General features: G+C 47.3%; 1 protein-coding gene across 1 annotated transcript in view; it reads right to left on the bottom strand.

Moving 5' to 3' along the window:
- Positions 1–13,253, bottom strand: part of LOC149434784 (glutamate receptor-interacting protein 2-like) — a 102,264-nt gene that overhangs the window by 48,327 nt on the left and 40,684 nt on the right. Inside the window, exon 5 of the mRNA XM_089663382.1 lies at positions 8,584–8,664. Coding sequence (XP_089519508.1) covers positions 8,584–8,664 — 81 coding nt within the window. The remainder of the gene's footprint in view (positions 1–8,583; positions 8,665–13,253) is intronic.

Consider the following 13,253-nt stretch of genomic DNA (forward strand, 5'->3'; position numbering starts at 1 on the left):
TGCAAACATTAGAGTGTTAGCTCCTCTGGGATACAGACCGATAGATAGGTCTCAACATTCTCTACAGCAATGTGTCAGAGCTCTGTAATTGAGATAAAATATAGAAGTGTGATCTTTATGGGTTATTTTGGGGTTTCTTTGTGCTGCCCGTTAGACAAGCCAAAAAGACTTCATAGACATTCAATCTGGTATTAAAGTTTCCATACGATAAGTTTAATAAAACTGATTAAAGAGGCATTTCACAAAACAGCTAATTACTAAACATCATCGGATCAACGCATCAACGCACCAAGGCATCACCGCATCAACGCATCACCGCACCAACGCATCAACGCACCAACGCATCAACGCACCAACGCACCAACGCATCAACGCACCAACGCACCAACGCATCAACGCATCAACGCATCAACGCAGCCCGCAGAGAGTAATCCCTGCTGACTGGGAGAAGTGCACTCATCTACTGAACTGCAGAGCATTACAGAGTAGTTATGGTTCTTTATCTGTGCATTCGTTTAACTACAAACATCTTCAGAGTCCATTAATCATGAGAAACTGAGTCGTCCCGGATGTTTATATGGCGGATAATAAAGACAGGGAATTACAGTAAAGGCGTGTGGAGAAAAATGTGAACGGTATATGTGAGCGTACACAAGAAGATGAAAGAATAGACAGTATTAAAGTCCAAATTAACTTTTAGCTTAAAGTGTTACTAAAGCCCGAACCCCGCATTCAGTATATCGTCTCTCCCCGGACCCTGCATTCAGTATATCCAGTCTCCCTGGACCCCGCATTCAGTATATCCAGTCTCCCTGGACCCCGCATTCAGTATATCCAGTCTCCCTGGACCCCGCATTCAGTATATCCAGTCTCCCTGGACCCCACATTCAGTATATCGTCTCTCCCCGGACCCTGCATTCAGTATATCGTCTCTCCCCGGACCCCGCATTCAGTATATCCAGTCTCCCTGGACCCCGCATTCAGTATATCCAGTCTCCCTGGACCCCGCATTCAGTATATCCAGTCTCCCTGGACCCCGCATTCAGTATATCCAGTCTCCCTGGACCCCGCATTCAGTATAACGTCTCTCCCCGGACCCCGCATTCACTATATCCGCTCTCCCCGGACCCCGCATTCAGTATATCGTCTCTCCCCGGACCCCGCATTCAGTATATCGTCTCTCCCCGGACCCCGCATTCACTATATCCAGTCTCCCCGGACCCCGCATTCACTATATCCGCTCTCCCCGGACCCCGCATTCACTATATCCGCTCTCCCCGGACCCTGCATTCACTATATCCGCTCTCCCTGGACCCTGCATTCACTATATCCGCTCTCCCCGGACTCTGCATTCACTATATCCGCTCTCCCCGGACCCTGCATTCACTATATCCGCTCTCACCGGACCCTGCATTCACTATATCCGCTCTCCCCGGACCCCGCATTCACTATATCCGCTCCCCCCGGGACCCAGCATTCACTATATCTGGTCTCCCCGGACCCCGCATTCACTATATCTGGTCTCCCCGGACCCCGCATTCACTATAATTCCAGTCTCCCTGGACCCTGCATTCACTATATCTGGTCTCCCGGATCCCGCATTCACTATAACCGCTCTTCCCAGACCCCGCATTCACTATATCCGCTCTCCCCAGACCCCGCATTCACTATATCCGCTCTCCCAGGACCCTGCATTCACTATATCCGGTCTCCCTGGACCCTGCATTCACTATATCTGGTCTCCCGGACCCCGCGTTCACTATATCCGCTCTCCCCGAACCCCACATTCACTATATCCGCTCTTCCCGAACCCCGCATTCACTATATCCAGTCTCCCTGGACCCTGCATTCACTATATCCGCTCTCCCCGGACCCCGCATTCACTATATCCACGCTCCCCGGACCCCGCATTCACTATATCCGCTCTCCCCGGACCCCGCATTCACTATATTTGCTCTCCCCGGACCCTGAATTCACTATATTTGCTCTCCCCGGACCCCGCATTCACTATATCCACGCTCCCCGGACCCCGCATTCACTATATCCGCTCTCCCCGGACCCCGCATTCACTATATCCGCTCTCCCCGGACCCCGCATTCACTATATTTGCTCTCCCCGGACCCTGAATTCACTATATTTGCTCTCCCCGAACCCTACATTCAGTAAAGCCGCTCTCCCCGGACCTTGCATTCACTATATCCGCTCTCCCCGGACCTTGCATTCACTATATCCGGTCTCCCCGGACCCCGCATTCACTATATCCGCTCTCCCCGGACCCCGCATTCACTATATCCGCTCTCCCCGGACCCCGCATTCACTATATCCGCTCTCCCCGGACCCCGCATTCACTATATCCGCTCTCCCCGGACCCCACATTCATTATATTATATCTAAACACAGACGCACAAAACACGCACATAAACGCGGTATGCAAACGCGGCTAAACTAACATTTTTTTAACCTACGTTTTCCAGCAGTTTCCATCATTCAGAAGAGTTTTCCTCATGTACATGGAACTCTTAGTTGCTTTAGAGGTCAAAGATGTGTTACATATTTATCATGGAAGGTTAGACCTAATAGTAGTTCATGGTTTAAAGCGGAACTACACTGTATCTGAGCAACACAAACCAAAAGCACTTTGTCATTCATTTCTAATATTCAAAGCAAACTGCTCCATCCATCCATGTCTCCAGGTTTTGTTTGGCTGAGAAATTACTTTAGAAAAACACCCCTCCCCCCTAGCATTTCTGGCCATGGCCATCTTGAGTAAGGGCATATGATTCATGTAGCATTTACTTCTGGGAATCCATCTGCCCTTAGCTTAGGCACGCAGGAGGGTGTGCTTAGCTAAGAAAACCCCTCCTCCCCTCCTGAAGACTCCTGGGATGTATGACATCATTAGCCTAGGCATGGAAACCAGGAAGTAACTACAGAAATCTAAAAAAAAAAAAAATCACTTACTCATCTTCCTCTTCGAACCTTGTTGTAACTCCAATGCTTGACATAGTACCACTTTCGGCAAACTTTTCTCTACCTGTTTTATAAACGTCTTGCCTGTTATCATCATTACTTTATACTCATTGTACCTATCCAGGGGCGGACTGACCATTTGGAAACTCGGGCACTGCCTGAGGGACCGGGGTCAGTAGGGGGCCCCATGAGATGCCCCTGGTACCTTTTTCATTGGCTTTTTTGAGTTTGGGCAAGGACACAGGGGCCCCATGATCCCCTATTGCCCGGGGGCCCCATGAGTTGTCAGTCCGCCCCTGTACCTATCTATGTTCATAATGCCATTTTGTTAATTGAAAGTTTTTCGATTCCTAATAAAACTTTTGAACAAGAAAGAAATGTAAAAAAAGAAAACAGTTATAAACAAGTAAATATGATACACTTTCCTATCTCTTTACTAATACTAACAGCATAAGGAGTAAAAATATTTCATGTTGACTGACAGAGTGAAGTTCTGCTTTAACCATTAGCCGCCCGGCCAATGGCCGTTTGGCGGCTTCAGATGTGCCTCTTCATTCCGTGCTCCCGCACATGCGCCGTTTGCGGTAATGCAGAGCGGCGCAGCAGTGCGATCTGTCACCGGCCGTGCACCTCGGACACGGCCGATGACAGATCCGAGTACCGACTCCCGTTGCTGGTACCATGTGACCTGCTGTGACCAATCACAGCAGGTCACATGACAGTTGTATACAATGGATGGCTTCATTCATGATGCCATCCATTGTATACTAGTGCCTAGCTGTGAATGGTCACAGCTAATCACATGCACATGTCATGTGATTAGCTGTGACCAAATCACAGCTAAGCACAAAAAAAAAAAAAAAAAAAAAAGCTGAATGAATCAATTTCATTCAGGTAAATGCTTGCTTATAGCAAAGTAATTCTTTGCTATAAGCAAATTGTGTAAAAAAAAAAAAAAATACTGATCACTTCCCCAAAGTAGTACAATGTTACTATGGTAACATTGTACTACTTTCGTCATAGTAAAATATGAAAAGAAATCTTAAAAAAAAAAAAAAAAATGTAATAAAAAATTAAATATAATAAAAAAATAAAAAAAAATTAAAAAAATATATATATTTTTTTTTTTTCATACGGTCACCAGTCAGTGTCCCTGTTAACCGCCATGCCAGTTATATGATGACGCTGTACTGCACTGGTGACAGTATGTAAAAAAAAAAAATAATGAAAATAATTTTTTTAATTTTTTCATTTTCCGAAAAATAATGACATAAAAATACAACTTCAAAAAACTCACCATGCCTCTTATGAAGTACGTCGGACTGTCTACTCTGCAAAAAGGGGTCATTTGGGGATATCTGTACTGTCCTGACATTTGGGGGATATCTGTACTGTCCTGACATTTGGGGGATATCTGTACTGTCCTGACATTTGGGGGATATCTGTACTGTCCTGACATTTGGGGGGATATCTGTACTGTCCTGACATTTGGGGGATATCTGTACTGTCCTGACATTCTTGGACCTCAAGAAATTAGATTGGCTGTCAGTACTTCAGGATTGATCAATATTCAGATCTATCCCATAGTTTGTGAACTCTATAACTTTCCTACAAACTAAAAAATACATCCTAATTTGGGTTATTTTCACCAAAGACATGTAGCAGAATACATCTCGGCCTAAATTTATGAAGAACAATTATTTATTTGTAAACTTTTATAACAGAAACAAAGAAAAATGTGGGTTTTTTTCAAAATTTTTAGTCTTTTTTTGTTAATTTAGCAAAAAATAAAAACCCCAGCGGTGATTAAATACCACCAAAAGAAAGCTCTAGTTGTGTGAAGAAAATGATCAAATTTTAGTTTGGGTACAATGTTGTATGACCGCGCAATTGTCATTCAAAGTGTGAGAGCGCTGAAACCTGAAAAATGGCCTGGGCATGAAGGGGTAAAATTGCCCGGTATTGAAACGGTTAAGAAAGCCAATCTAGTTCATATCGAGTACAGAAGCTCCAGTGAGGTCACGCTTAACAAGACCAGGGCCCCCTTTTCTAGGGGACCCAACTGTCTATTTCTAGGGGAAAAATGTCTATTGAGAGTCCAAAATCTTTTAATATTAGTGTTACATAAAAAAGTAAGGCTAAGTTTAGATGTGTGGGTGGGTGGGGGTGTTAAAACTGCGTGGTTGAGACGTGTTTTCAGTCCCTCCCCCAGCCACCCCCTGCAATGGCAGCAGATGGGGGGGGGGGGGGTCGGGGGGATTTATATGCCATGGTTCATGCTTGTGGAAAAAACTTTCTAACATATCACAATTGGTATACAGCAATTCCGCCGAACGGGACCCATTCAATCAAATAGGTCAGGGGTCTCCAAACTTTCTAAACAAAGGGCCGGTTTGCTTCAAACTTTAGGAGGGCGGAGGGCCCAGTGGGAGTAGAAAATGCGCCAGATTCAGTAGGAGTAATAAAAAAAAAAGACAGCGCTTGTAGTCAGTGGAAAGAGGAATAGTGCCCCATCATTGGTGTCAGTGGGAGGAATAGTGCCCCATCATTGGTGTCAGTGGGAGGAATAGTGCCCCATCATTGGTGTCAGTGGGAGGAATAGTGCCTCATCATTGGTATCAGTGGGAGGAATAGTGTCCCATCATTGGTATCAGTGAGAGGAATAGTGCCCCATCATTGGTGTCAGTGGGAGGAATAGTGCCCCATCATTGGTGTCAGTGGGAGGAATAGTGTCCCATCATTGGTATCAGTGGGAGGAATAGTGTCCCATCATTGGTATCAGTGAGAGGAATAGTGCCCCATCATTGGTGTCAGTGGGAGGAATAGTGCCCCATCATTGGTGTCAGTGGGAGGAATAGTGCCCCATCATTGGTGTCAGTGGGAGGAATAGTGTCCCATCATTGGTATCAGTGGGAGGAATAGTGCCCCATCATTGGTGTCAGTGGGAGGAATAGGGACCATCATTGGTATCAGAGGGAGGAATAGTGCCCCATCATTGGTATCAGTGAGAGGAATAGTGCCCCATCATTGGTGTCAGTGGGAGGAATAGTGTCCCATCATTGGTGTCAGTGGGAGGAATAGTGTCCCATCATTGGTGTCAGTGGGAGGAATAGTGCCCCATCATTGGTGTCAGTGGGAGGAATAGTGTCCCATCATTGGTATCAGTGGGAGGAATAGTGTCCCATCATTGGTGTCAGTGGGAGGAATAGTGCCCCATCATTGGTATCAGTGGGAGGAATAGTGCCCCATCATTGGTGTCAGTGGGAGGAATAGTGCCCCATCATTGGTATCAGTGAGAGGAATAGTGCCCCATCATTGGTGTCAGTGGGAGGAATAGTGCCCCATCATTGGTATCAGTGGGAGGAATAGTGCCCCATCATTGGTATCAGTGGGAGGAATAGTGCCCCATCATTGGTGTCAGTGGGAAGAATAGTGCCCCATCATTGGTGTCAGTGGGAAGAATAGTGCCCCATCATTGGTATCAGTGGGAGGAATAGTGCCCCATCATTGGTGTCAGTGGGAAGAATAGTGCCCCATCATTGGTATCAGTGGGAGGAATAGTGCCCCATCATTGGTGTCAGTGGGAAGAATAGTGCCCCATCATTGGTGTCAGTGGGAAGAATAGTGCCCCATCATTGGTGTCAGTGGGAAGAATAGTGCCCCATCATTGGTATCAGTGGGAGGAATAGTGTCCCGTCATTGGTATCAGTGGGAGGAATAGGGCCCATCATTGGTATCAGTGGGGGGAATAGGACCCCATCATTGGTATCAGTGGGAGGAATAGTGCCCCATCATTGGTATCAGTGGGAGGAATAGTGCCCCATCATTGGTGTCAGTGGGAGGAGTAGTGCTCCATCATTGGTGTCAGTGGAAGGAATAGTGCCCCATCATTGGTGTCAGTGGGGGGAATAGTGCCCCATCATTGGTGTCAGTGGGAGGAATAGTGCCCCATCATTGGTGTCAGTGGGAGGAATAGTGCCCCATCATTGGTATCAGTGGGAGGAATAGTGCCCCATCATTGGTGTCAGTGGGAGGAATAGTGCTCCATCAATGGTGTCAGTGGGAGGAATAGCGTCCTATCATTGGTATCAGTGGGAGGAATAGTGCCCCATCATTGGTATCAGTGGGAGGAATAGTGCCCCATCATTGGTATCAGTGGGAGGAATAGTGCCCCATCATTGGTGTCAGTGGGAGGAGTAGTGCTCCATCATTGGTGTCAGTGGAAGGAATAGTGCCCCATCATTGGTGTCAGTGGGGGGAATAGTGCCCCATCATTGGTGTCAGTGGGAGGAATAGTGCCCCATCATTGGTATCAGTGGGAGGAATAGTACCCCATCATTGGTATCAGTGGGAGGAATAGTGCCCCATCATTGGTATCAGTGGGAGGAATAGTGCCCCATCATTGGTGTCAGTGGGAGGAATAGTGCTCCATCATTGGTATCAGTGGGAGGAATAGTGTCCCATCATTGGTGTCAGTGGAATAGTGCCCCATCATTGGTGTCAGTGGGAGGAATAGTGCCCCATCATTGGTATCAGTGGGAGGAATAGTGCCCCATCATTGGTATCAGTGGGAGGAATAGTGCCCCATCATTGGTATCAGTGGGAGGAATAGTGCCCTATCATTGGTATCAGTGGGAGGAATAGTGCCTCATCATTGGTGTCAGTGGGAGGAATAGTGCCTCATCATTGGTGTCAGTGGGAGGAATAGTGCCCCATCATTGGTATCAGTGGGAGGAATAGTGCCCCATCATTGGTGTCAGTGGGAGGAATAGTGCCCCATCATTGGTATCAGTGGGAGGAATAGTGCCCCATCATTGGTATCAGTGGGAGGAATAGTGCCTCATCATTGGTGTCAGTGGGAGGAATAGTGCCCCATCATTGGTGTCAGTGGGAGGAATAGTGCCCCATCATTGGTATCAGTGGGAGGAATAGTGCCCCATCATTGGTGTCAGTGGGAGGAATAGTGCCTCATCATTGGTATCAGTGGGAGGAATAGTGCCCCATCATTGGTATTAGTTGGAGGAATAGTACCCAATGGTTTATATCAGTGGAAGAAATGGTGCCTCCTTGTTTGTGTCAGTGGGAGGATCAGTACTCTGTGGTCCGGATAGAGGCAAGCAAAGGGCCACAGTTTGAAGACCACTGAAACAGGCAAACGCTGTCCCATCGCCTCCTCATCGCCTCTCAATCACCTCTGAAAAGCGATCTGAATGCAAAGCTGTCTTCATAGCAGTGGCTGGTTTGGACACGTCTACAGCACACCTGAATGCGTTTTGAGGGTTCAGACATGCCCTTAGCAGTATTGGCAGAATTATCAGCTCACCTTTACAAGCCCTGATGAAGGGAAAGTGTTCAAACCCCCGAAACGCATTGAATGTTCTATGCCGAACTTTTATATGGAATACGAATATGAAAAGATTTTGGACTGTCACATGACTGGTCTGGATCTCTCATTAGTGTCATTTTTTTCTGTCAGGACCGTTTGAATTAAAAGACTGGCCAGACAGAGTTAGGAATCTTTTGGTAGGATAGACAGATTATGAATGGACTGCAAGTGTATGTTTAGCCGCTTCGCCTGGAGTTCCGCTTTAAACCCACTGAACCGTTACTCACAGCTGATTGTGATGCCCAGCTCCACTCCTCTCTTCTTCGGCAGCTTGACGTGAAACGTACCACTGCTCGGAACCACGGACTCTTGGAGGAAGCAGAGAAGGGGGAATTAATGAGGGAAATGTAGGTCAGCCTGCAGTCAGCCATCTGTGCGGAGCGCCTATACATTGTAAGGAGGGGGGGGGGGGGACTGAGCAGCAATAAAAAAAACACATCAATTTAAAAATTATACAAATATGCATTTAAGACAAACTTCAGATTTTTGTTTTTTTTAAGTAGCACCCCCCAGGAGTAAAAAAACAAACAAAAAAAGTTCTAATTATCTTGCCTACACTCCAGTGCTGCCCCTGGCTCCCTCCTCGGTCCAGAGTCAGCATTCCTCCCTGGACAGAACAACAGTCGTATTCTGCCCACTTCCTGTGAGCCCAGCCTTTCATTTACACCACCCCTAGGGGGCGCCCCATCACGCAGGCTGGCTTTACAGTACTTCAAGACTCACACGTCGTTAAAACCAAAAAACTAAAATTGTATTATATTGCAGCTTACCAATTCTTAGATGTGACGGCCGCATTCGTTTTTTATTTTTAGGCTCTCTTTCCTTTATTGCCACCTGGTGGTCCTGCCAGTAAGCCTTTTATTCTGACAGTAGGGAGCAGGGGCCGACTGACAACTCATGGGGCCACCGGGCAATAGGGGATCATGGGGCCCCTGTGTCCTTGCCCAAACTCAAAAAAGCCTATGAAAAAGGTACCAGGGGAATCTCATGGGGCCCCCTACTGACCCCGGGCCCTCGGGCAGTGCCCGAGTTTCCAAATGGTCAGTCCGCCCCTGGTAGAGAGACTTTCCGGCAGTCAGAATACACTGATCAGCACGGTTGGCTATAGCTGGCGATGCAGATTGAGCAGGGAAAAACCGACAGGGTGGTTGTACAGAAGATGATCAGTAGCAGGGGCAAACTGACCATTTGGGAACTCGGGCACTGCCCGAGGGCCCGGGGTCAGTAGGGAGCCCCATGAGATGCCCCTGGTACCTTTTTCATAGGCTTTTTTGAGTTTGGGCAAGGACACAGGGGCCCCATGATCCCCTATTGCCCGGGGGCCCCATGAGTTGTCAGTTAACCCCTGATCAATAGATTAACTTTTGTACAACCAAAGTGCCTATACGCAGATCGAAATTTGGTCCATGCTGAACTGGTTGGTTTTCGATCCATGTATGGCCGGCCTAAATTGAGCACCGCTGCTCAGCCCAAGAGGAATGTCCACCCCCAGGGGCGTCCCTAGGGTTGGTGTCACCCGGTGCGGTAACACATGGTGACACCCCCTCCGACGATCCCCGCAGGATGGATCGGATCTGCGGATTGAGCATAATAGATCGGAGTCCGATCCATTTTCTTCCCCAATCCACAGATCCGATCCATCCTGCGGGGATCATCGGCTTGCAACCTATACGGGGTTAACTAATGGATCGGAACTGCGGATTGAGCATCACGGATCGGAGTCCGATCCATTATCCTCCCCAATCCGCAGATCCGATCCATCCTGCGGGGATCGTCGGCTTGCAACCTATACGGGGTTAACTGATGGATCGGATCTGCGGATTGAGCATAAAGGATCAGAGTCCGATCCATTATCCTCCCCAATCCGCAGATCCGATCCATCCTGCGGGGATCATCGGCTTGCAACCTATACGGGGTTAACTGATAGCTCCACGAAAAGGTAAGTTTTAAAGCCGACGATCCCCGCAGGATGGATCGGATCTGCGGATTGGGGAGGATAATGGATCGGACTCCGATCCGTTATGCTCAATCCGCAGATCCGATCCATCAGTTAACCCCGTATAGGTTGCAAGCTGATGATCCCCGCAGGATGGATCGGATCTGCGGATTGGGGAGGATAATAGATCTGACTCCGATCCATTATGCTCAATCCGCAGATCTGATCCATCCTGCGGGGAACGTCGGCTTGCTTTAGAACTTACCTTTTTGTGGAGCGGGTCCAGTGTCACCCGGTGCGGCGCGCACCCCCCACACCTGCCTAGGGATGCCCCTGTCCACTCTTACCACGGAGTAAGAAAAGGAATTTTCCATCATGTCAGTAGACTGGCTAGAAGACGGAAGGAAAAATGTATATGTTTTTTTTTTTTGTTTTGTTTTTTTAAACAAAAAATCCACTTTTTGCTTGCTTTCTATCCAGTTTATAAACATGTGAAAAAGTTTAAAAAAGAGCTACCAAAAAATCCCAACTTTCTTCCACTGGAAATTGAGGATTATGGTCAGTTTATATTTTCTTCCACATTTTTGGTGGAAAAAAGAAGGGAGAAATTGCTTTACAAAGGAAAAAAAAAACATTGAGGATCCGGCTTTTGGAAAAATTGAGGATTTCACTTTTGGAAAAACTTCCCAGAGTGGAGAAAACATGAGATTAAATAAAGAAATGTCAACATTTTTAGTGCAACCAATTTTCAGTTGTGAAAAACAACAAACAGCAGGGAGCCTATTGCATCACCGAACCCTTTATGAAGAAACAAACACCAAAAACATCCTCACAAGTGTGATATGGTACAACTGATGGACTGCATATCACTGATGGACTGTATATTACTAAGTTCCAGTGGTGAGCTGGTGTCACTTGGTGGGATGGTGTCACTTGACCCACAAAGTCCCTCGATTCGGAGGGCAACACATTTCGGAAGACGTATATCTCCTTCCTCTGAAATGCGTTAGCTCATCAATTTGCCTGCCAGTTTTTGGCTGGGCCATAGTTAGCTCAGACTGATTGTATCATTTTTTACCTGGTTTTTCCCTAAGTTTAAAGGAAAAGTTCACCTTTTACAAAAAAAAATTATTTGCACAGTTTGTTTGCAGGTAAAAAAAAATTATCATTTATTATTTTTTGTTTCTGGAGCCTCTAAAGCATTGCACCAGCAATCAGCAGATCACTGGTGCCATGCAGGTCTCCTGCAGACCTGTCAGCAGGGCTTTTTTTCAGCGGGAACGCAGAGGAACGCAGTTCCAGCATCCTTCGGCACTGAATGTACTGTATGCAACGGCAAGGGGGGGCTGGAAGGTCTATTGATGCTGGTTGCTAGGAGATCTATTGTGACTGGTGGGGATCTATTATTGTGTGGTTGTCTATTGTTCCTGGGGAGCCAATTGTTGCTGAAAGGGATCTACTGTTGAGGGAGAGGTCTATCGTTGCTGGGAGATCTGTTGTTACTGCTGAGGTCTATGGTTGCTGGGGTGGTATTTTGTTGCAGGGGTCCATTGTTGCTGGAGGGGGGTCTTTTGCTGTATGCTGCGGGGAATCAGTTTTCCTTCTTTTCTTGTTATCAGTAATAAATTCCATGCTAATTACTTAGCATCATAAAAATGATACTTGGCTCTGTACTCTCTAACAGGGGTGGTACTGGAAGGTGGGTAAGGGGTGAAACCAAGGGACGGTGCTCGGAGATAGGTGGGGGGGGGGGGGGGGGGCGAGACATGAAGTGACTCCGAAGGGGAGAGTTCCTGCACCTATTCTCGGAGATGTACGGAGGAGCAGATATACCGACAGGAAGAATCAATGAACTACCATGGCAGAACACCGTGAATGAGTGATGCAGCCGGGTGGGCGGAGCTCAGCACAACCGCGTTTTTTTTTAAATTGTGACAGCTAGCGGGTAAGATGAGATCACCCGCTAGTTGTCACAACGGGGATGGGGGGGTTGTAACATATTATATTTTACACCCTAAATATGCGTGTAACATGTTACGAAGGGTGAACTTATCCTTAAAGTTGGTTTGTGATTTCTCACTGTCACCAGTAGAGGTCACCGCTATCACTGGATATAGCATGAGATTTCACAAACAAATGTAACCACATGAAGACAAGGACGCCTTTTCTGACACTTTTTGTTTGCATTTTAAAAATCTGTATTTTGCTAGAAAATTACTCAGAAACCATAAAAAAACTCTCTCTCTCTCTCGCTCTCTCCCCTCTCTCTCGTTCTCTCTCTCTCTCCTCCTCTCTCGCGTTCTCTCTCCCCTCTCGCGTTCTCTCTCACCTCTCTCTCTCTCATTCTCTCTCTCCTCTCCTTCTCTCTCCCCATCTCTCTCGTTCTCTCTCTCTCGTTCTCTCTCCTCTCTCTCGCTCTCTCTCTCTCGTTCTCTCTCTCTCTTGTTCCCTCTCCCCTCTCTCTCCTCTCCTTCTCTCTCCCCATCTCTCTCGCTCTCTCTCTCTCGTTCTCTCTCATTCTCTCTCTCCTCTCATTCTCTCTCCTCTCCTTCTCTCTCCCCATCTCTCTCGTTCTCTCTCTCTCATTCTCTCTCTCCTCTCTCGCTCTCTCTCTCTCGTTCTCTCTCTCTCTTGTTCCCTCTCCCCTCTCTCTCTCTCTTGTTCTCTCTCTCTCTCGCTCTCTCTCTCGCTCTCTCGTTCTCTCTCTCCTCTCTCTCTCTCTACCTCTCTCTCCTCTCCTTCTCTCTCCTCTCCCCTCTCTCTTGTTCTCTCTCTCTCCTCTCTCTCTCTCTCTCTCTCCCCCTCGTTCTCTCACTCGTTCTCTCTCTCCTCTCCTTCTCTCTCCCTCTCTCTCTCATTATCTTCCCCCCCCTCTCTCGTTATCTCTCTCTCTCATTCTCTCTCTCATTCTCTCTCCTCTCTCTCATTTCCTCTCCTCTTGTTCTCTCTCCTCTCATTCTC

Source organism: Staurois parvus, unplaced genomic scaffold (assembly GCF_062004578.1).
Source record: "Staurois parvus isolate SC_StPar_1 unplaced genomic scaffold, SC_StPar_1.0 ptg001675l, whole genome shotgun sequence".
Lineage (NCBI taxonomy): Eukaryota > Metazoa > Chordata > Amphibia > Anura > Ranidae > Staurois > Staurois parvus.